The sequence below is a fragment of the Artemia sp. Qi Xiang Cuo genome, chromosome 12, assembly GCF_049724085.1.
Source record: "Artemia sp. Qi Xiang Cuo chromosome 12, ASM4972408v1, whole genome shotgun sequence".
Lineage (NCBI taxonomy): Eukaryota > Metazoa > Arthropoda > Branchiopoda > Anostraca > Artemiidae > Artemia > Artemia sp. Qi Xiang Cuo.
The window spans coordinates 62,227,847-62,252,113 of record NC_142805.1 but is presented as its reverse complement, the minus strand read 5'-3'; the positions used below and the strand labels follow the sequence as shown (position 1 = coordinate 62,252,113).

The 24,267-nt window shown below is 34.4% G+C and overlaps 1 protein-coding gene across 1 annotated transcript in view; it reads left to right on the top strand.

The window, feature by feature from the left end:
• Window positions 1-23,955, top strand: part of LOC148946385 (uncharacterized) — a 70,559-nt gene extending 46,604 nt beyond the window's left edge. Inside the window, exons 9-12 of the mRNA XM_089097686.1 lie at window positions 5,901-5,959; window positions 14,678-14,751; window positions 15,655-15,825; window positions 22,099-23,955. Of these exons, the coding sequence (XP_088953812.1) occupies window positions 5,901-5,959; window positions 14,678-14,751; window positions 15,655-15,825; window positions 22,099-23,588 (1,794 nt within the window). The 3' untranslated portion in view covers window positions 23,589-23,955. The remainder of the gene's footprint in view (window positions 1-5,900; window positions 5,960-14,677; window positions 14,752-15,654; window positions 15,826-22,098) is intronic.
• The last annotated feature ends 312 nt before the right edge of the window (window positions 23,956-24,267 follow it).

Sequence of the window (24,267 nt, the reverse complement as noted above, 5' to 3'; positions counted from 1 at the left end):
TGGATGTATAAACTCTATTATTAAATAATAATAGTCTAATATTTATATTTGATTTCCCAGGATGCCCCCGACATAATCAGACAATACGAAAAAGTTTAAATGAATTTATCCGAAGCCTATAACTGAAGAAGAAGAAAAAAAATTTCTATTGTTCTAAGGATATGAGGCAATCAAGCCAGTAGCTCTGTAGCCCACAGAGTGAAGCAAAAGGAAAAGGGCTAAATAGTTTTACTGAAAAGCCCGCTTGCTGTTAAAAAGAAGAAGAAGAAGAAGCCTGGGACTGGGAGTGTAATCATCCCCAACAGCAACTCTATAAGAAAATTAAAACAAATTTTCTTGTGAATTATTATCGCTTCTAATCAGCAGTTATACCAAACCAATCCTGCTTAACTCATCCTCAGGGCTATACTGTGGTGTTCTCCTCCCCATAGTATAGTGCAGACGGTTTGATATCATTCTATTGTTCCTTCTTGCTTTAGTTTTGTTTTTCTCTGTTTAAAGCTTTTTCCAATAGGCAATGTTTAGAAGTCCTCCAAAAAAAATGTCCCCCCAGATCCCAAATCAAATTCCAGTGAATGTGCCATAGTGAAAGATACCCATCTTGGCTTGTCAAGCACACTTTCTCAAAGTTCAAATGATAGCTCCAATTCGGAGAATAGGACAATGATAAGTGTAGGGGCTAATGTAACTATAAATGATGATAATGGGTTTCAAGAGGTCCTCTCTAGAAGTTCTAAAAAAAGGAAAAAAATCTCCCCAATTAAAAGCATTTCTCCTCTCCCTGCCCAAGATCCTCCCTCCAAAAACTTAGGAATTTACCTTAAAATTACTCCCACTACCCCTTTTGAAATAAAAATGATCACTGCAATAAGAGTTGCAATTTTTAAATTGCTAAAATCAATGTTCTCTCTTAACATTAACCGTGATGGATCTCTGCTAATAGCTGTAGAAGACCAGAAATCAGCAGATACAATAATTAACCTTAAATCCCTTCTGAATACCCCAATTATTGCATCTAATTGGAACCCAAAACAATCACCAACAAAAATAGTAGTTTATAATGTTCCCCCAGAGATATCTACTCAGGAGTTAAAAGAAGGCCTTTCAGATAGGGCTGGAAACACAATCCCAGTTGAGGATGTTACCCAACTTGGAAAACCCAACTCTAATGGCCTAAAAACTAGTAGATCCTTCTTATTCACACTGAAGGATAAAATTGATATCCCAGAAAAATTATTCCTATTTGGGCAAATCAAACCACACAAGGAATACAAACCTAAGCCTATTCAGTGTCAGAAGTGTTTCAAACTGGGACACACAACAAACAAATGCAATGAAATTCTCCAAGAGTGTAGTAATTGTAAATCTTTCCATCCTAAAGAGCTGACAACTTGCAACAACACCCAGCCTACATGCATCAATTGCAAAGGCCCACATGAATCTAAAAATAAATCATTATGACCTGCATAAAAGAAAAGATCTCTAACACTCCAAATATCAACAGAGAAGGCAATCCCATACCCCTTTGCAGCAATGTAAGCAAATGCTGCCCAACAATACCAAATAAAGCCTGTAATGAAACCAACCAAAACCCCCAAGTCAAACGCCCCCAATGCATCAAGCACCCCAGCTCAAACACCATCTTCTAAGCCCCCTAGCTCCAATCCCGCTCAGAAGCAATCACCAAGCCAACAAGCCTCCTTGTCCGGTGAGATGAGGCCAGCCTGGCCCTCCCTCCCAAGAAGGAACAAACCAGAAACACTACCAGGAATTAATCCATTAACCAACAAACAGGATGCACTACCAAAAATGCAATCCCCAAATATATGCTTATTCATTCTAAACTGTAATGCAGTTCAGGCCATGAACATACATCAACTACAGAAAGCAAATATTATTGCAGAATTGGCAAAATTTACATCCCAGATGATATGCTCATTCAAGCAAAAAAAGATCTTGCTTTACTCTTAACAAAGCTGAACATTGATACACATCCATATGAAGAATAAATCAACAACACAATATTTATCAATACTCCAATGGAATGTAAGATCACTCACAGAAAATAAGCTAAATGAACTAACATCATTTATGAATAATAATTCAATTAATATTGCTTGCCTCCAAGAAACTCATTTAACCCAAAATCAACAAATTAAGTCTCTGGGATATACTATCCTGAGAAAGGATAGATCTTCAGAGAGAAAAGGAGGTGGTGTAGCTTTATTAGTTAATAATAATATAAAATTTTGTGGCATCAATTTTCCAGATTTTGAAAATGATGTTGATGTAATTGGTATAAGTGTTTGGCTGAATAATTTAAAAACCTACATAATAAGCTTTTATAACCCTAATGGCCAAACTACAGATGCCAAGGATTTCTTTAATTATATAAATAATTCTAATATGTTAAAAAATATCATTATTTGTGGAGATTTCAATGCCCACAGCCTTTTGTGGGGGAATAAACCAGCAAATAAAGCTGGTAAATTTATTGAGCATATGACTTCAAATAATAATGAATTAGTTGTTGCTACCCCTCCAAACCTGAATAATTATTTCAACCCCAAAAGTGGCCATTTCTCCACAATTGACCTACAAATTGTGTCTTTAAATTTTTTGAACAAAATTTACATAAATAAAATTGATAGTCTATGTACAGACCACTTTGCTATAGTTTGCTCCCTAAATGAACCTGCTGATACTTTATCTTATACATCAAAATATATCAACACTAAAGAAAATTGGTCTATTTTCCAAAATCAGCTAAATGATGAAATTACAAGTTTCACCCAAAGTTCATGCATTTCTAACACAACAGTTGACACACATGCTGAAGCATTGACATCTTTATTAATAAATACAGCTAATCATGCCATCCCCAGGACAACACCTAAGAAAACATTCCATAAACAAATTCCTAAAGCATGGTGGACAAATGAGTGCCTAAATAAATGGAGGATAAAAAAGGCAGCTAGGACATAATTCATAAAAAAACCAACACCTACTACATATTTAAAAAAATTACAAGCAGAATCTAATCTAAAAAGGACTATAATAGATGCTAAATATAAATACTGGAATAATTTTGCAAATAATCTCTCCAGAGAAACAAATGAGCCAATTATACATAAAGTCATAAGCCACATATGTGGGAAAAAGACTTCTCCCAACCCACTCCTGTATGAGCTTATACATAATAATACCCATTATGACAATGATAACGAAAAGGCTAACCTATTTGCAACTCTTTTTGTTAATAAGCTAACATCAAATAATCAAAGCAAGCTGTCCACAATTCCTGTGAACCCTAGTTACCAACCACGCCCAGGATCCGAGTACATAACTAATCCATTTTCAATCCAGGAATTGAATAATGCAATACATCATATTAGGTCCAAAACTAGCAGTAGCTATGACAATATACACCCTACATGGATAAAGAATCTCACACCTTCATACAAACAAGAACTGCTAAATTGTTATAATCACGCTTGGGCATCTTCTAGGTTCCCCAATATATGGAAATGTTCGTCCCTCCTACCAATCCTAAAGAAAAATAAACCAAGAGATAACCCTGAGTCTTATAGGCCCATAATGATTACACCTGTGATGGGGAAAATAATGGAGAAAATGATTTATCACAGACTCCTCTGGTTTGTTGAGAAAAATAACATGATCCCACACACTCAAACTGGATTCAGGAAATACCACTCCTCAACAGATGCTTTCATTTTGCTAACAAATGCAATAAATGAATCTTTCTAAAAAAATAATATCCTAGTGGCAGCTTTCCTAGATTTTGAAGGAGCTTATGACAATGTGAACCACCAAATCCTTTGAAATAAACTTGCAAACCTTGGAGTACCTCCTAAGCTAGTATCCTTTATTAAATCCTTCATAGAAGTGCGAAGTTTCATTGTTTGTGTTGGTTCAGCCTCTTCACCCCAAAAGACAATATCCAAAGGCCTACCTCAGGGAGCAGTCCTCAGTTGCCTCCTTTTTGCCCTATATCTCTGGGACATGAACCTACCCCAAACGAATCTACAATGTGCTGATGATCTGGTGCTATGGTCATCTGGCAACACCTTACAGATAGCACAGTCGAATCTGCAAAAGTCACTTTTCCAGTTTGAAAAATTCTCTCAACATTCAGATTTACCCATTGCACCCACCAAGTCAAAAATAATCCAATTTCACCGGAAGCGAAACCATGTTAATGCAAAACTAACTCTAAATAAAACAACTATTCCAGAAGATAATAATATTAATTACCTAGGTCTCATGCTTGACCAAAAACTTAATTTCCACCTCCACATCTCAAAAACAATAAAAAAATGTTATAGAAAAGCAAATATACTAAAAAGACTTCTTTCCACACCCTGGGGTTGTAAGGAGAAAACCTTACTCCAGTTTTTTAAATCACATATAAGACCCCATATTGACTATGGGCTCATTGTCTATGGTGCATGTGCAAAGACCCAGATGCAAAAAATTGAAACAACACAAAATGATATAATACGTCTCATATTTGGTCTTAGGAAACCCACAAGCACCAAGTTTCTGCTTATGGAGAGTGGATTAACAACAATAAGGGAGAGACGTAGCTTTCTCTTGATAAAACATCTTACAAAAATTGAATCAAATAGCTCACACACATTACATAATTGGTTAAGAAATCCAGCCATGTATAGAGGTATTGCAGATGAGTATGCCAATATTCAAAAGAAGTTCCCTGTACCAGCAAAGTCTATTGCACCTACTTTCCCCCAATCCCCTCCATGGAATTGGTAATTTCCCATAATAAATACTGAATTTTCAAAATGGAATAAAGATTTAACCCCCATTGCTTTTGTCCAGAAACAATTTGCAGAACTTAATACAATTACCTATAAAAGTCACTTCCAAATATTTGTTGATGGGTCAAAAATGGATGAGAAGGTTGCAAGTGGTGTTTTCCTTCCTCACCTGAAAATTGCAATGGGCGAGAGATTATTTAATAATTTATCTATAATGTCTGCTGAGTTAAATGCCATAATCATGGCATTAGAGTACCTTAAGCAAAACCAACCTTTGATTAAAAATTCGAATAAAATTATCATCTATTCCAACTCTTTATCAAGCCTTGATTTGCTGACCTCAGCTCCTCAATATAAGTTGGACATTGACACTTATCATTGTCTCAGTATTATTGATAATCTTGCTTCAAGTGGCATAAAAACTTACTTTCAGTACATTCCTAGCCACTCTGGCATAAGTGGTAATCATCAGGTTGATGAAATAGCAAAAAATGCTATAAATATTGACCAGCCAAGTGGGAGACCAATCCCAATTAGAGATATTTACCGATGGAGGCTATCAGATATTAATTTTAATAAGATTAATCCTATCCTTTCCCCCTTTCCCAATAAGTATCTTTCTAAAATTTATCATAGAATTCGTTCTGGAACAAATGGACTAAATTTCCTTGCATTCTCATATAAGCTTTCTAATTCAAGTGGCTCAAGTCCCCTGTCCCCTCTTTGCAGGCATTGTAATATGAATAATGAAACAATTGACCATTGTCTATTTGAATGTAATATGCTGACGTCTGCACAACATACCTTGCTTTGTAAACTGTTAAAATACTTCAAACACCACAAAATCTCACTATCAGCCAAGAGCCTAGCCAACTATACCTGCACAAAGAGCACAGAAATTGATATCTATCATCTTATATTCGAACTCCTTGAGTCAAAAGATCTACTGAAAGATATCTGAATATATATAATAAATATGAGGCAATCAAGCCAGTAGCTCTGTAGCCCACAGAGTGAAGCAAAAGGAAAAGGGCTAAATAGTTTTACTGAAAAGCCCGCCTGCTGTTAAATAGAAGAAGAAGAAGATCATCCAGTATTTAGGATATTTACTATGATGCACTTATTACTACTAATTGGTTTACATCTTCAATTCTTTTGAGGTTCTTCAGGTTTCTAAAATGTATATATTACTGAATTGCCAATATTCCATAAATGATTTAAATTTTTAAACCAACCTACAACTCCTCAAAGATGCCAAGGATAATATAGCCTACTCTATGAACTCTATGTTTCAAAATTGTAGATATTTTTTAAGGGTAAGTTTAAAAGAGATGCAAAGCAAAACCATAGGCTAGGGTAAAAAATCATGTATCCAATTGAGTAAAATTGTTTAAGACTAAAACCCTCATATTTTGTTACCAAAGAGATATTGAGAAGAATTGTATATATCAAAGAAAAGCTAATAGGCCTAATCCAAGTTATACATTAATATGGTTTTTATAACAATTATTTAAGATCAAACACTTGAAATTATTAGTTTATTTACATAAAAGAACCTCTTTTTGGAAATACCAATTATCCTATTTTGATGTAGCCTATATAGCCTATCCTTTTAGTGTTTCAATTTTATTCACATATTAACAGAAAGCTGATTTTCTTCTGATTCTATAAATGTGACTTTTATTGCTTGGTGTTTATTCTATAAATCCCAAATATTAAAATATAAGGTACTCCTATGTTAAACATAGGCTACTCTTTTGTATGCTGCTAGTTTGGTTAATGCTAATGAAATAAAATAAATTAGGGTGAATATATAGGCCTAATAGTTTAGAAACAAATTTGGGATATATTTTGCACATTAGAGGGGGGGGGGTAAAACATACCATATAATAAGTACATAACCTAATCTAGGTACCTTCCCCCCCCCTAAACCCCAATAAACAACAGTTTAAATATTGTATACACAATGAAAACCATGCTATATATTGCATTACCCTATAGTGGTGTCTTGAATTAACCTGTCAAAAACAGGTTTTTTGTGACTGGTTTTGCATTTCAGTATATAAAAGAGTACAATTAACATAGGAGTACCAAATATAATATTTTCTGTTCAATTAATTGTCAAAACAGAGACCACATTTTTAATTTATGCTGACAAATTATTGGTGAAAACTTGACAAAGAAGGAGGATTTCTTGTTGCTGTCCTCACATTGCATAATACTTTATTAAAATAGGGGTGGTCCAAAAACCCATTGCTATGTTTCCAGAATGCCAAAGAAAAGTGGTCTTTCTTGAAAAGAGATCCTTTGGTAGCCTATGGTTTACTGGGAATATTTTTAGACTTAGGAATCAAACAAAATGTGATTAATACAAACAACACAGTTTTCTGGTTGAAAGTAAATAGCAAAGTTCTTCAGTTACTAATGGCTAGAGTTCATCCTTTATTAGTTTGTTTGTGACCAACAAACTTTTCTGATGATAGTAAAGAGCAAAGTTCTTTGGTTACTATGGGCTGAAGAACCCTCAATGGAAAATACCCCCCGTTAAGGAAAACTGTTAAAATTCCTCCAGCATAGAATACACCCCCCCCCCATAAAATTATCTCCAGATGGTTTCATCCTTGCTAAAAAATCTCTAAAAATTTGCTCAGATAACTAGAAAAAAAGACCTGGGGAGGGGGTAGTTAGCCTTATCTTTTTGGTCTGTTAAAAAGGTTAGAACCTTTAATATCTGTTCAAATGCACCCATACAACTATCCACCCATATATACATTATTGTGATACAACTATCCCTGAAAAATATAAAATAAATATACAAACATCCATGATCTTTCTTCTGGCATATAATACAAAAATTCCATATTTTTGTATATAGGAGCTTGACACTTCTATGGTAGAGTTCTCTGATATGCTGAATTGGGTGGTGTGATTTTCATTAAGATTCCTTGACTTTTAAGGGGTACTTCCCCCTTAATTGAAAATCATGTAAATTTTCTCAGGTTCTTAACTTTTGATGGGTAACACTAAACTTGATGAATATTCTATATTTGGAATCAACATAATAAGCTGATTGTTTGGATTTATCTATTGCTACCAAAATTCCTTTTTGTGGAGTTTTGGTTACTATTGAGCCTAGTCACTCCTTACTTACACTTTGTTACCATGAACTGTTTGATTAATAAAACATAAGAGCAATTTAACCAAAATTAGAAGTATTTTTAAAGTACAATGCAACTTTAGCATAAAGAGCAGGGTGCTTAGGAGATGTTAGCTCCTCCCCCCTTATATATGGAATAATTTCTGTGTGTTTTAATATTGCTTCATGCTTTCAAGTAAAAAAAAAACTTTTTATATTTAATATTAGTAAGGCTCAACTCAACAACAAAAATATTACCACAAAACCAAAGGAGAATTTACCATAGCCTTTTTGATGGTTTTAGCCCATGAAAAGTAAACTTTCTTTGTCAAAAACCTAGTAAAAACTATAAATTACCAATTGATTGAAAGTAGTATTAGCTGTAAACTAACTGTTAAAAACAACTGGGATAGTGAAACTGAATCTATGGAGAACACTATTAAATAGAAAAAGAAGCTTAAGAAAAGTTATATAAATCATTTTTTTATTGTTCTGTTGACTTATAGCTGTAGTATAAAAAGGTGGCTAATTATGCAGTAAGTTACCACTTCATGAAGTTTGGTGCATATAAATTTGATTAACCTGGTCATTGAGACTTTAAACATATTAGTGATGTTACTTTTTATTGTGAGATCTTTTTGGGAGATTTCTATCACAGGAGACCCTAATTCAGAAGCTTTTTTTGGATGCTTGATGTGATGGAATTGCCCTGATCCTACTCCAAGCAGGATCCTGTTCCTACATGTGTTTTTTTACTGAGCTCTTTACTCTCTTTACTGACTTTAAGCTCTTTACTGATGTACCACTGCAAGAAAAAACTGTTTAAACACTTTCAAAGGGTCCAATTTTTTTCTTAAATTAGTTTTTTTTTTTAGATGAAATTAGGTAGATGTCCTGAAATTTGGTATAAATTGATACTTACTAGTGCTCTTTAAATATTTAGACTGAATAATTGAGGGGAACAATTATTGGGCAGAACTAAAATTAAACCAACTTGACAAAGTCTGGTCTCTTTAATAGACAAACATGAATAACACAACAATAAAAATAGATGGCATGGTTACAAGATTTACAGAGATAACATTTTAGGTTAAAGTTAACATAACTTTAAGGTTGAAACTTGCTCAAGTAAGATTTTTTTTTTTTTTTTTTTTTTTTTTTTTTTTTTTTAATAGGCAATTCAAGTGTTATGATTTTATAGTTTTTTAAAGGCATAATCAGTAGCTCTGAATAGTCTTGCATAAGGATTGGTCTACTTACATACTGGGAAGAAACACTGACTACAAAAGAATAATTGATCTTCATTACACATCATATTCAAAACTCCATATAATCTATTTGGATTCCATATGATATCTTGTTTCCTTTGGTTGTCTTTCCTTTGTAATTTGACCAAATAGGTTAAGGTCTAGAATAACTTCTTTTAAGAAGGTGACATGATAGAACAAACAGAGATACAATTTTCTATTGCCAATTTTATTTTAATTTTTAAGTTTTTTTTGTTTTGGACATTTCATCCCCAGTGCCCTACCTAATGGCTTCATTTTGCCTTAGACTATTTAAATAAAGTAACATAATTATTGACTAAAACTGATTCTAAACAAATAAAAATGGGAGAAAACAAGGAAATGTGATTCACTTATATTTGCTTTATTTATAAAGTAAGATTGTCATCCATTTGTTGGTGCTGTTTTTACATAGCCTAGTTCAAGGTTAAATTTGGCAATTAGTGGGGGGAGTGGATTAATTGTAAATAGTAATTTCAATGCACAATTATGGCTTTTCAGAAGGAATCAACCCAGAAATCTGAATAGAACTTTCAAAACCTAAAAATACTTTAAAATATTTTAAATTTGAACAGAATCATAAATTCACAACACATTGGCCAATTTAGCCTGCATATTTCCAATACATTTTCTGTTTTCTTAATTTTTCAATGTTGATTCAGTTTTTGGTATTGGGTTGCAAAAACACAAGTGATGTAGTGCAAGAGATATAAGAAGTATATAATTTTGGTTTGGCAATATATTTGTTCATTAGTAGAGATTGGTGGGTAAAGTAACATGAAGCACATAGTAATGATAAATGTAAGTAGGTTATTTTTGGTCTTTTTCACTACAGTCAACTTCTACCTCCTACATTAAATTGGTTATCTTCTCTGATTGTAATTTATCTATGTAGGCTATGGAGTGCATACTTTGCCAAAATATAATATTGAAAACTGGATAATGATGGAATAAAACATGATGATCTTATCTGTCAAAACATCCTGATTATTATAAAGTATTATCTTTAATGTTTCAATGTTTTATTTGAGTATTTCAGATATTCCTCAGGCTCTATGGAACCATGAAGGGGGGGGCATTTAAAAGTCAATTGATTATTATAATTAGAAAGAGCATAAGAAAAGGAGTTTTTTGTTTGTTCATATTGCCCCATGTTAACTTTGGAATCTTTCATATATTGATAAAATTATAAATGAGAGACTTTTCAATATCATGGAATATAGATGAGTCAATTTGATAAAATACAGGAATGGAATGAAACCCTGTATGATTTGTAAGGTTGCTGTGCTTTACCTCTTTGGTATCATTCCCACTTGCTAAAAGAAACAGAATAAGGTACTTGTGTACATAATGGTAGACACTCAAGAAGTGAAGTTAGGTTAATCCTAATGAAATATATCAAAATATCATGAAAGTATATTACTTTTGAAACAAATTTGGGCTATATATTTGCACATTAAAGAAATATGGGTAAAGTATAGTGGGTCTGCATGCAAAATGTATTAGCTTTTTTTCTGCGTATTATTTCTTCTGCATATTATTAAGGAAGATTTTTCTGCATATTATGAAGGAAGAATTGTTTTCTAACTTTATGTTGTTCAAATACTTTATCCCCGCCAACACCCCCTCCCCTAATTTGCAAATATTCAGCCCAAATTATATAAGTCTAATGTATTCTTTCACCCATCACTTGTTTTCCACTGAGTGTAAGCTAATTGTCTCTTAATACAGACAGGTAAAACTGTTTTTTTCTTGATTGTGTATTATTATGTACCCAAGTACCCAGAATAAATTGCAAATCTTCCTTTCTTCTTCTATTTCACAGCAGGCGGGCTTTTCAGTTAATACTATTTAGCCCTATTCCTTTTGCTTCACTCTGTGGGCTACAGAGCTACTGGCTTGGTTGTCTCTTATTTATTATATATTCTCAGATATCTTTCAGTAGATTTTTCGACTCAAGGAGTTCAAATATAAGATGATAGATATCGATTTCTGTGCTCTGTGTGCAGGTATAGTTGGCTAGGCTCTTGGCTGATATTGAGATTGTGTGGTGTTTGAAGCACTTTAAAAGTTTACAATGCAAGGTATGCTGTGCAGACATCAGCATATTACATTCAAATAGGCAGTGGTCAATTGTTTCATTATTCATAATACAAAACCCGCAAAGAGGGGACAGGGGAACTGAACCACTTGAATTCGGAAATTGATACAAGAATGCAAGAAAATTTAGTCCATTTGTTCCAGAACGAATTCTATGATAAATCTTAGAAAAATGATTATTGGGAAAGGGGAAAAGATTATGAGTATTTTTATTAAACATAATATCTGATAGTCTCCATTGGTAAATATCTCTAATGGGGATTGGTCTCCCACTTAGCTGGTCAATATTTTTAGCATTTTTTGCTATTTCATTAACCTGATGATAAACACTTACACCAGAGTGGCTAGGAATATACTGAAGATAAGTTCTTATGCCACTTGAAGCAAGATTATATATAATACTAAGAAAATGATAAGTGTCAATATCAAGCTTATACTGAGGAGCTGAAGACAGCAACTCAAGGCTTGATAAAGAGTCAGAATAAACTATAATATTATTTGAATTAGCAATCAAGGGTTTATTTTCCATAAGGTGTTCTAATGCCATGATTATGGCATTTAACTCTGCAGATATAATAGATAAATTATTATACAGTCTCTCACCCATTGCAATTTTCAGGGGAGGAAGGAAAGCACCTCTTGCTACCTTCTCATTTATTTTGGACCCATCAACAAAGATTTGGAAATGGTTTTTATAAGTAATTGTATTAAGTTCAGCAAATTTCTTCTGGACAAAAACAATGGGGGTTAAATCTTTAGTCCACTTTGAGAAATAAGTATTTATTATGGGGATTGACCAATTCCATGGAGGGGATTGGGGGAAAGTAGGTGCAATAGACTTTGCGGGTACAGGGAATTTCTTCTGAATATTGGCATGCTCATCTCTATACATGGCTGGATTTCTTAACCAATTATGTAGGGTGTGTGAGCTATTTGATTCAATTTTTGTAAAATATTTTATCAAGAAAAGCTACGTCTCTCCCTTATTGTAGTTAATCCACTCTCCATAAGCAGAAACTTGGTGCTTGTGGGTTTCCTAAGGCCAAATATGAGACTCATTATATCGTTTTGTACTGTTTCAATTTTTTGTATCTGGGTCTTTGCACATGCACCGTAGACGATGAGCCCATAGTCAATATGGGGTCTTATATGTGATTTATAAAACTCGAGTAAGGTTTTCTCCGTACATCCCCAGGGTGTGGAAAGAAGTCTTTTTAGCATAATTGTTTTTCTATAGCATTTTTTTATTGTTTTTAAAATGTGGAAGTGGAAATTAAGTTTTTGGTCAAGCATGAGACCACGGTAATTAATATGATTATCTTCTGGAATAGTTGTTCCATTTACAGTTAGTCTTTCATTAACATAATTTCGCTTTCGGTGAAATTGGATTATTTTTGCCTTGGTAGGTGCAATGGGTAAATCTGGATGTTGAGAGAATTTTTCAAATTGGAAAAGTGACTTTTGCAGCTTAGACTGTGCAATCTCAAAGGTGTTGCCAGATGACCATAGTACCAGATCATCAGCATATTGTAGATTCGTGTGGGGGAGGTTCATGTCCCAGAGATAGAGGACAAAGAGGAGGCAACTGAGGACTGCTCCCTGAGGAAGGCCTTTCGTTATTGTCTTTTGGGGTGAAGAGGCTGAACCTACACAAACAATGAAACTTGGCAATTCTATGAAAGATTTTATAAAAGATACTAGCTTAGGGGGTAGTCCAAGGTTTGCAAGCTTAATTAAATGGATTTTTTTTGTTCACATTGTCATATGCCCCTTCAAAATCTAGGAAAGCTGCAACTAGGACATTATTTTTTTTAAATGATTCATTTATTGCTTTTGTTAACAAAATGAAAGCACCTGTTGAGGAATGGTGTTTCCTGAAACCAGTTTGAGTGTGAGGGATCATATTATTTTTTTCAACAAATCAGAGGAGTCAGTAATAGATCATTTAAAAACATTCTAAAATATTTACTCACATTCTTCCTTAAGGTGTATCAATAACCTTTATGTTTCCTATATTGTCAGATATACCTTGAATTGTATATATGTGTGCAATTTCCTCACCCTGGGAATTGCTGCTTTTGTCTTTGCAGTTATTTCAATTTGAAGAAAGAATTGAAGTGTGTTTAAGCTGTTTCCCCCCTCAAAAGAAAGTATCATAAAATTGTGGAAATTTTAGAACTAAAATACTTCCTAAAAACACTTCAATCTACTACCCCTTCTAGTAATGGTCAAACATATAGCTGAAATTACATATTCTCCATGAATTTTTCTATTGCTTGATACTGTTAACATTGTTTTTTTTGCCTTAAAATTAATTTGAAGAAAAGAATACATGTAGAAAATTTAGATTAGAAGAAAGAGTTCTGTTTTAGTGATTTTCAACTCAGAAGGGAGCACTATAAAATTTTGGAAACTAATTATACAAGGTCTAAAATGGATAGTCATTCATAAAAGAACCCTCCTTCCTTAACCCCCACCTGTAATGGTAAAATATTCTATATCATTTTATAGAATCTCCATGAATTCTAATATGTAATTTCTTCTTCAAATTAACATAAGAGCAAACTAATAACATTAACAAGACCAAGCAAGAGGAAATCTCATTGAGAATATCTGATTTGGGCTGTATATTTGACCATTAGGAGGGGTTGGAGCAAAGTGAAGTAATTTCTAGAATGATACAAGTTAGAGTTTGTAGATTTTTTTAAGTAGTTTTATTAATTTTATACAATTTCCTTGAAGGTACCAAGTTGAATATAAAAAATTCACACAATATAAAAAAAAAATTGGGGTATCTAGTTTGGAATGCAGGGAAAGGTTAAAGTTTATTGACGCATCTTAAAGTTTATATTTGATTTTAAACAATTTAAAGTACTTTTCAGTATATTGTAGTGTTTCCTTCTGCAGAGTCAAGTTGCAATGCTGATACAACCTTTTCCAAAGCAAATGCTATAAAATTCTGAAAATATCTTGAAAACAATTTGCATAATAAAAATAATAATAATCTCAGGAAGATTGTCCTTCTTTGTTAAAAGTAAATACTTGATTAATATTTCAAAAGAAACATAGACTAATATTTTTCATCAGAAAGACAGTTTTTGAATTTTAGCACCCTCTTCTTAAAAAAGAAAAAAAAAACTAATCACATTTCTATTTCTTTGACTTCTGAAGGAGCATAACCTGTGCTTTCAACTGTACTAAGATATAAAATTGGTCTTGCAGTGTTTAAAAGTCGTTATAGCCTTGGTGTTTTCAGGGACTTTTGCCTCTAATCTACTGGCTAAAATCTAAGTGCCATAACCAAGTGTTGATTATAGTATTATACTTCTTATAATTTCCGTTGACTCTATTCCAAGGTCTATGGACTTGCCTCAAATTTTGGATATGGCTGAGCTTGTCACAAGATCTGAGGGTTCTTTTATTAAAATAGGTAAGTGATATTGTTAAATACTCTGTTACAGAATAAAAGAAAAGCTGTTGCTCTAGATAATGATTTTCACTTTTTGCCCTTCTTACTCATTAAGCGGTCCATTAACTGTGTATGCACTTGGATCTAACCATTAAGATTTGGGAGAAGATAAAAGTAGCTGTTTGTTGACACAATATATATAGACTCAATTTTTTAGCTATAATTTTTAAGTTGGGAAAGACAACTAATCATCTGGAATAAGAATTTTCTCTTGCTCTTTCTTGTATGTAGGTATGATAAAGGAAATATTACCACCAAAGAGGGGCCAATTATGGAGCAGCAAGATTTTTTGGATTTATAACATGACTAATGTTTAATTTGGATGGGGATATCAAGTTATAAGACATGTAAAAGAGGGATAAAGTTAGTTGAATCCAGGTGCTTAACTTCAAGAGCCTACATTTCGTTTTTACGTTTTTGGAACTAATCCACTGTATGAAGAAAACTTCAATTGATTAGTATTTTGGCTACTTTTGATTGTGTCAAAAACTTTCTTTGTTTCTGTGACTAAAAATGTTAATTTAAAAAAAAATTTTTATTCAAGTATTTAATTTTTTCTTATTCAATATATTATCATTAGTTTACCCTTATCTAGGACCTTCTATTTTCATAGATTTCCATGAATTTTGCTGAATGTTTCATTTTTTTCTTTGTCTTTATAAAAAGCAGATCTAAAAAACGATTGGTGAAAACACCTGCATATACATCTGATTTTATTTATTTCTATATGTTCAATGTAGATGTAAACATTCAATATAGATGTATATTTTTATTTTTAACATAACTAAAAGAAAAAGCAGTTGGATTTGTTTAGTAAGCTTTATTGTTCATGTTTTCTGTGTCCTAATTAAAATTTTGTTTTAGAAGCAGATGATACTTTGCCTGGTGACAGTGATACGCCCTTTCACACTCCAAACGATTTTTTGTCTGCAAAACATGAAGATGATCCTTTGCTTACTTTACCCAGTGTTTCAGGACCATGTAAATTTGAATATGACGCCCTGGAATCAGGACCCTTATGTTCTGAAGATGAAGGTACATATCAAGCATTTGATACTTGTAAAATGAAATATATCAGATAATATTTCATGGGAAAAAAAAGGGCAAGGGGACTTAATATTAAGATGGAATTTGTTTTGTCTCATTTAAACATGCAAGTGCTTGCTAAACCCTTTTTGTTGTCTGACATGGACATTTTCAAATTTTCTCTTGGAAGTGGTTTGGCAAATATTATTATATATCTATTCATCAATTAATATATAAATATGTCTATTATTTGGATTTCATGTTGAATTTGAAAGAAGTAGAAAATTAGCAGTTATGAACTGATCTGCCTACCAGAAATCTTTACTTTTGAATATTAATTTACTAAAGAAGTTTATTTTCAAACAAAATACTGTCATATCATATCATGAACATATCAAGGCCGTGACTTTAAAAATAAAGAACAAAGTTTTACTCAGGTATTAAATTCTAGGGGCATGCAGGTTGCATTTACCCCAATATGCCCCTCCCTAATTTAATAAGTACAACTGTTGGAATATTTGGGCTAAGAGGGGTACCAACTAATTTGAAGAAGAGACTCACATATAGACAGTTCAGAAAACGATGGATTTGTTTTAATGGTTTGTCCCCTCAGAAGTAGAAGCTATAAAACAATGAAAGCTTATCAATCCTAAAAGAACGTCACTTTACCCCCCCTCCTTCTAATAGTCAAATATTTTGTCCAACTCATATATTCTCTCTGAGTTTTCCATATGTGACTATTTTCTTCAAAATTGACTTAACAGCAAATAGGCAATATTTACTGCATCAAGCTACCATAAAAAGGGATAAACCTCTCTTTAATGGAGAATAACCGATTTCGGGTATATATTTAACTATTATGTAGGTTCTGACTGTAAATTATAGGGAATTACTTCTAGGAATGATGTAAATAAGAAGTGTTTTATTTTATAATGTTTCCTTGAGTGTGCCTGGTTAAATAAGAAAAAAATTACCAAATATATATAATTTAGGGAATCAGTTTTGAAAGGCTGGAAAAGGGTAAAGTGTATTGCAACTAGGGCCTGACCGATATATTGGGCTGATATGAGGGTTAGTGTCATTATCGAATATTGGAAAAAAATATCGTTAACATTTTTCTTTTTTTTTGGTTGGATAAGTTTTTGAACAAGATATTCTTGATATTATATTTTTTTTTGGGGGGGGGGGGCATGGAGGGTCCCCATGAAATTTGATCCATAAGTTTTAGAATAAAATATTGTTGATATTTGTGTCTGGAGAGGGGGGGACCCTGTAGGGCCAGGTTTCAGATCCTATAAGTTTTAAAATAAAATATCCTTAATAATTTCCATTTTTTGGGGGGGGGGTATGGAAGGTCGGGGGATCGGTTCCATTACGTGTTTAGAATAAAATATCGTTAATAAGTTTTTTAGTGGGGGGGGGGGGTCGGTCTTATCTCGTCGGTCTTATCTAATATCGAGATTGATATTAAAAGCAATACGACCACTCCTGGGGCGGAAATGATATAATTTATGCTCTTGAAGTGTGCTCTTAAATATGACTCTACTAATGTGAATTTTTTCCAAAATTAAGGCTAAACGAATTAGCTATAATCGTCCCGTTGTTCTTTAGTTTTAAGTCATGAAGTGTCAAATTAGCAATTTCCATTGAATTAAGAAATTTTGGTAATCCGATTCTTTCTTCCTGTTTTGCATGTGAGATTGATACTAAAAGCAATTCAACCACTCCTTGGGTAGAAATGATGTAAGTTATGCTCTTGAAATGTGCACGTAAATATGATGCTACTAACAGAATTTTTTTTCCAAGATTAAGGCTCTAAACGAATTAGACATAATCATCGCGATATTCTTTAGTTTTAAGTCATGAAGTGTTAAATTAACCATTTCAATTGAATTGAGACATTTGGGTGACAGTATAATTCCTTCTTCCTGTTAGTCCATTAGAGAGTCATACATTTTATATGATTTGTATTCTCCTGGGATTAGTTGTGATTTACACTGTTGCTTTTCTTCCAAGCACAGAGGTCGTTCACTATTCGATGTGACCATCGCAGTCACTTGTCTTCCAGCCGCGGATTTTTTTGTTAATTTTTGTCCATCATTTTCTGAGATTTTTGCAGGCCTTTTTCTTTAGCAGTTTAAATTCATGCTTTAGATTTAGCAGTTTGGTTAGATTCATCGTTTTACATAATTTCTTAAGACGTCATAGATACCAATAAACGTCTTCTCCAGTTTCTAACCACAAATTGCTGTTCAAAATTTTCTTTTGCAATTCAATTTGATTCTTGCTCTCGTTTGTTTTTTGCATTTTGCTTTAGAATCTTTGTTTTTTAACAAAGGCGTGGTAAGCATTCATGACCCCATCCATGTCAAAATTCCAAATCCAATTATTATCGCTATCATTTTGAAATGCTATATTTAGTTCTTCCTATTTTTGTCTCACTTCATGGTCCAGTTTGTTCATTTTCACCCAATGTGAATTTACGTTGTTTGGGCCTTTTGTTTTTTTTTGCCTTCTAGCCGTACATTTTTTTTTAATTTTCGTTGTTAGTTCGTTCTGATTCTCTCTTTTGCTTATGGTCCAACCACATTTTTCTTTCTTCTTCATTTAGCGTTTTGATGACTTCAGAGAATTAGTCAATGCCCTTTGCTTTAGCTACTGGTCTTTTCTCATTTGTTGGTCCAGGTTGTTGATTTTCACCCATTGTGAATTTAAGTTGTTCGACTTTTTCTCTTAGACTTACCAAGTTCGATAAGTCAGATGGTTCCAACGAATCATTATTTGTGACAATTATAAATTTTGTTTTTGGGCGTTTGTCTAGGCCTAATTTTTCATACTGCTTACTTTCAAAAACAGACTGATATATCTCCCTAGAAGACGGTCGGTTTTACGCTATGAATGAAGTCTGCATATGAGTCATTCATTGGTTTAATATGAATGCAGCCCTTTATGTTGGCAATTGACGTCATTGCAATACCAATGTATATAGGTAGGCTATGACGTCACTCACGCGAATCTTTTTCTTCAAAAGTTAAGGCTTGGGGAGTTTTCTCAAACTGTTCTCCTATGAAGGTAATTTTTTCTGGTCAGAAAATCCCAGTGGGTCAATTTTCAAAAAAAAAAAAAATATGGAGCTATGTATATATTATAAAATATTATTTGTTTCTCGTATTTCATATGGTAGAACAAAAAAGTCCAAGATTCATTGAAGAGGCTATTTTACACGTTTAAGAGTTAAGAAGAGCAGGAAAGAAAACCATAAGAATCCTTGTAGAAACTAAATTAAATGCCCATTCACAAATAAACCTTAAAATGTTATCCTAAAACAACTATCTTTTAGAGCTTTTTTGTGTTGTACTCTTAAATTTGTTTTGTTAGAACCTTTTCTTGGAACTGACAAATCAATCTCACATCATATGAGCATCCCACCTTTCTTGATAGCGATAGTGATTTTCTATAGTGTAGTTTACTGTAATATTCTGTTTTCAAACTCAAACAGTAAACTGCCATCCAATAAGCATCTGACCTTTCTTGTTAGTTATCCCTCATTTGCTTTACGTCTTGGTGAAGTCGTTCACCCTTCTCTCCACAAATGGTCCCTCAATTTAGGGGAAATAGTTCTAATCATAGGCAGCGCGCTAGTTGCCTAAGTAAAGAACGATGTGGGCACAATGTGTTTTTTTTTCAGCCCGTCACTTCGTATCGAAGGAGTTGTCGTAGAATTCCAAATTCAAGTCGACTGAGCCTTTTTTGTAGTTTCTACAATAAGATCCTCTGTAAGAACCTTATATGCCCCCAGGACATAACTTAAAACCCTTGCCCCGAGGGCTGTTGAGGAGTTTGCTCCTCAAAAACATATTTTCCATGTGGAAATCAGCTATGCTGAACAAAATGGCTATCAAAATTTTGATTTAATGTGTTGGGGGAAATGGTGGGCGTGGAAGGGGTGTTAGTTGCCTTCCAATTACTTTCGACTATTAAGAAGGGTACTAGCCATTTCAATTTCTAATCGAATGAGCCCTTTTTGAAGTTTCTGCGACAACGCGTTCTATAAAAACTTTATATGCCCCCAGGGAATAACTTACAGCTCTTGTCCTGAAGACTGTGAGGGGGTTGTCATCCTCAAAGACCTAATTTACAGAACTTAAAACTACATTGAATAAAATGGATATCTCAAAATTTTGATTAGATGTGTTTGGGGAAATTGTAGGCGTGAGGGGGGGTGTAGTTGGCCCCCAATTCCTTTCGACTATTAAAAAGGACACTAGCCCTTTCAATTTCCAATCGAATGAGCCATTTTTGAAGTTTATACGATAACGCTTTCTATAAAAAGCTTTTATGCCCCCAGGGCAAAACTTACAACCCTTGCCCTGAAGGCTGCGGGGGAGTGTCCTCCTCCAAAAAATAATTTCTATCTGGAAATCAACTACGCTGAACAAAATGGCTATCTCAAAATTTTGATTGGATGTGTTTTGGGAAATGGTGGGAGTGGAAGGGGTGTTAGTTTTCTTCCAATCCCTTTCGACTATTAAAAAGGGCACAAGCCACTCCAATTTCCAATTGAATAACCCCTTTTCGAAGTTTCTACGACCACCTCTTCGATACGACGCGCCCTGCTCTAAAGGAAAAAATAATAAATGATACATTTTACCAACATCGTTCTTATATGCCCTCAGGCCATAACTTAAAACCCTTGCCCCGAGGGTTCTGGGAGAGTGTCCTCCTCAAAAATATATTTTCTATCTGGAAATCAGCTACGTTGAAAAAATGGCTATCTCAAAATTTTAATTGGATGTGTTTGGGGGAATGATGGACGTGGGGTAGGGTTAGTTGCCCTCCAATCAATTTCGACAATAATAAAATGGGCACTAGCCCTTTGAATTTCCAATCAAATGAGACTTTTTTGAAGTTTCTACAACAACGCATTCTACAAAAACTTTATATGCCCCCAGGGCATAACTAAAAACCCTTGCCCCAAGGGTTGTGGGGGAGTGTCCTCCTCAAAAACATATTTTCTATTTGGAAATCAACTACGCTGAACAAAATGGCTATCTCAAAATTTTGATTGGATGTGTTTGGGGGAATGATGGGCATGTGGGGGCTAGTTGCCCTCCAATCACGCTCGACTATTAAAAAGGGCACTACGCCTTTGAATTTCCAATCGAATGAGCCTCGTTTGAAGTTTCTACGACAACGTTTTCTATAAAAGCCTTATATGCCCTCAGGGCATAACTTAAAACCCTGGCCCCGAGGGTTGTGGGGGAGTGTCCTCCTCAAAAACATATTTTCTATCTGGAAATCAACTATTTTGAACAAAATGACTATCTCAAAATTTTGATTGGATGTGTTTGGGGGAATGATGGGCGTGGGGGGGGGATAGTTGCCCACCAATCACCTTCGAATATTAAAAAGGGCACTAGCCCTTTGAATTTCCAATCGACTGAGCCTCGTTTGAAGTTTCTACGACAACGCCTTCTATAAAAACCTTATATGCCCTCAGGGCATAACTTAAAACCCTTGCCCCGAGGGTTTTGGGGGAGTGTCCTCCTCAAAAAGATATTTTTAAATCTGGAAATCAACTACGCTGAACAAAATGGCTATCTCAAGATTTTGATTGGATGTGTTTGGGGGAATGGTGGGCGTGGGGGGGGGAGCTATTTGCCCTCCAATCACTTTCGACTATTAAAAAGTGCACTAGCCACCCCAATTTCCGGTCGGTTGAGCCCTTTTCGAAGTTTCTACAACTCCTTCGATACGAAATGCCTGTCAAAGAAATAAGAAGAAGAAGAACGAAAAAACCCATTGTGGCCACATCGATCTTCACTTAGGCAGCGCTAGCGCGCTGCCTATGATACTCTGAGTGGTTTCTCAAATCCATTTGCATTGGAATCTGAAGCAAAAGGATTCGAAAATGATATTGTATACCATATTGTATAAACATATTGTATACCAAGGTGACACAATATTCAGCTTTGCGTTGACCCAAAACCTGTTTGACTTCAACAAATTATGTACAATCTTATTCCTCTTCCTCATTCAGTTAAGAAAAATCCAAATATTTTTTTTGTCTCCACTTATGATTGGATTTACTCCAGGGTGTATTTTTTGGTCGTCTAATGTTTTATTTTCGCTCTTTACTTACATCAGAATAACTAATTTTAAAAGCTAATATAAGCATTATCAAGAGATGGAGAAGAGGGATCAAAAATAAAATTAATTGTAAAAATATATTGATAGATATACTGTATTAATTTTTAACTCGGTAGACTTTTAATTTTTTAGGTCTCTTTTCACCACACGAGTCTGGACTATACTTACAGGGAAATACGTCACTAGTTGTTTCAAAGAATCCATCTCTGAGTGGTTTCTCAAATCCATTTGCATTGGAATCTGAAGCAAAAGGCTTCGAAAATGAGAAGACATGTCTGAAAAGTCGCCTGCAAAGTAAAAAGCATAGACAATTAGAAAGATATCAAAGATCACATGAAGGAGAAAAGACATATAAATGTGAGGTATGTGACAAGATCTTTTCTCAAAAAGCACATTTGAATACGCATCAAAGAGTGCATACGGGTGAGAAACCGTTTAATTGTGATGTATGTGACAAGGCTTTTTCTCATTTGCAAGTTTTAAAGACACACCAGAGAGTGCACACTGGTGAAAAGCCTTTTAAATGTGATCTTTGTGACAAAACTTTTTCTCAAGCAGCAAGTTTGAACGCGCATCAAAGACTGCATTCAGGTGAAAAAACGTTTAAATGTGATGTATGTGATAAAATCTTTTTTGACGCAGGAAATTTGAAGCAGCACCAAAGAGTGCATACAGGTGAGAAACCGTTTAAGTGTGATGTGTGTGACAAAACCTTTTCTAAAGCAACAACTTTGAAGCGGCACCAAAGAGTGCATACGGGTGAGAAACCGTTTAAATGTGATGTATGTGATAAGACTTTCTCTCTTTTGCATGTTTTAAAGACGCACCAGAGAGTGCATACAGGTGAAAAGCCTTTTAAATGCGATGTATGTGATCAGACCTTTTCTCAAGCAGCAAGTTTGAACGCGCATCAAAGACTGCATTCAGGTGAGAAAATGTTTAAATGTGATGTATGTGAGAAGATGTTTTCAGAAGCAGGGCATTTGAAACAGCACAAAAGAGTGCATACGGGTGAGAAACCGTATAAATGTGATGTGTGTGACAAGGTCTTTGCTCAAGCAGGACATTTGAAGCAGCACCAAAGAATGCATACAGGTGAGAAACTGCTTAAATGTGATGTGTGTGACAAAACCTTTTCTAGAGCATCAAGTTTGAAGCAGCACCAAAGAGTGCATACGGGTGAAAAACCCTTTAAATGTCATGTATGTGACAAGACGTTTTCTCGTTTCTATGCTTTAAAGACGCACCAGAGAGTACATACAGGTGAAAAGCCTTTCAAATGCGATGTATGTGATCAGACCTTTACTCAAGCAGCAAGTTTGAACGCGCATCAAAGACTGCATTCAGGTGAGAAAACGTTTAAATGTGATGTATGTGAGAAGGCCTTTTTTGAAGCAGGAAATTTGAAGCAGCACCAAAGAATGCATACGGGTGAGAAACCCTTTAAATGTCATGTATGTGACAAGGAGTTTTCTTATTCGCAAGTTTTAAAGACGCATCAAAGACTGCATTCAGGTGAAAAAACGTTTAAATGTGATGTATGTGAGAAGACGTTTTCTAAAGCAGGACATTTGAAACAGCACAAAAGAGTGCATACGGGTGAGAAACCGTATTGTTTGTGACAAGGTCTTTCTCAAGCAGGGCATTTGAAGCAGCACCAAAGAATGCATACAGGTGAGAAACTGCTTGAATGTGATGTGTGTGACAAAACCTTTTCTAGAGCATCAAGTTTGAAGCAGCACCAAAGAATGCATACAGGTTAGAAACCCTTTAATTGTCCTGTATTTGACAAGAATTTTTCTCATTCACAAGTTTTAAAGACGCAGCAGAGAGTGCATTCAGGTGAAAAGCCTTTCAAATGCAATGTGTGTGATCAGACCTTTTCTCAAGCAGCATGTTTGAACGCGCATCAAAGACTGCATTCAGGTGAGAAAACGTTTAAATGTGATGTATGTGAGAAGGCATTTTCTGAAGCAGGAAATTTGAAGCACCAAAGAGTGCATATTAGTAAACAGCAATTCAATGTTATGTAGCTGTGAAGAGTTTTAAGCAAGTTTATATGCACGATTTTTCACAAGAAACTGAATCTTAGTAGAGGACTTAAAATTCATAAAAGTTGCAAATATGTTGTGAAGTGTATTTTATGGTATTTGGGGGTTGTAGTCATAGAGGCCTTTATTCTCCCTTGATAGGGGAGATAAACTCTGGCCCTAAGGTAATTTAACTTTGGTAGCGTGCCTTAGGCTATGACCGAACTAATGAGGCGTACCGACTGGGTATGTTCGAGGGGCTAAAGGTAGA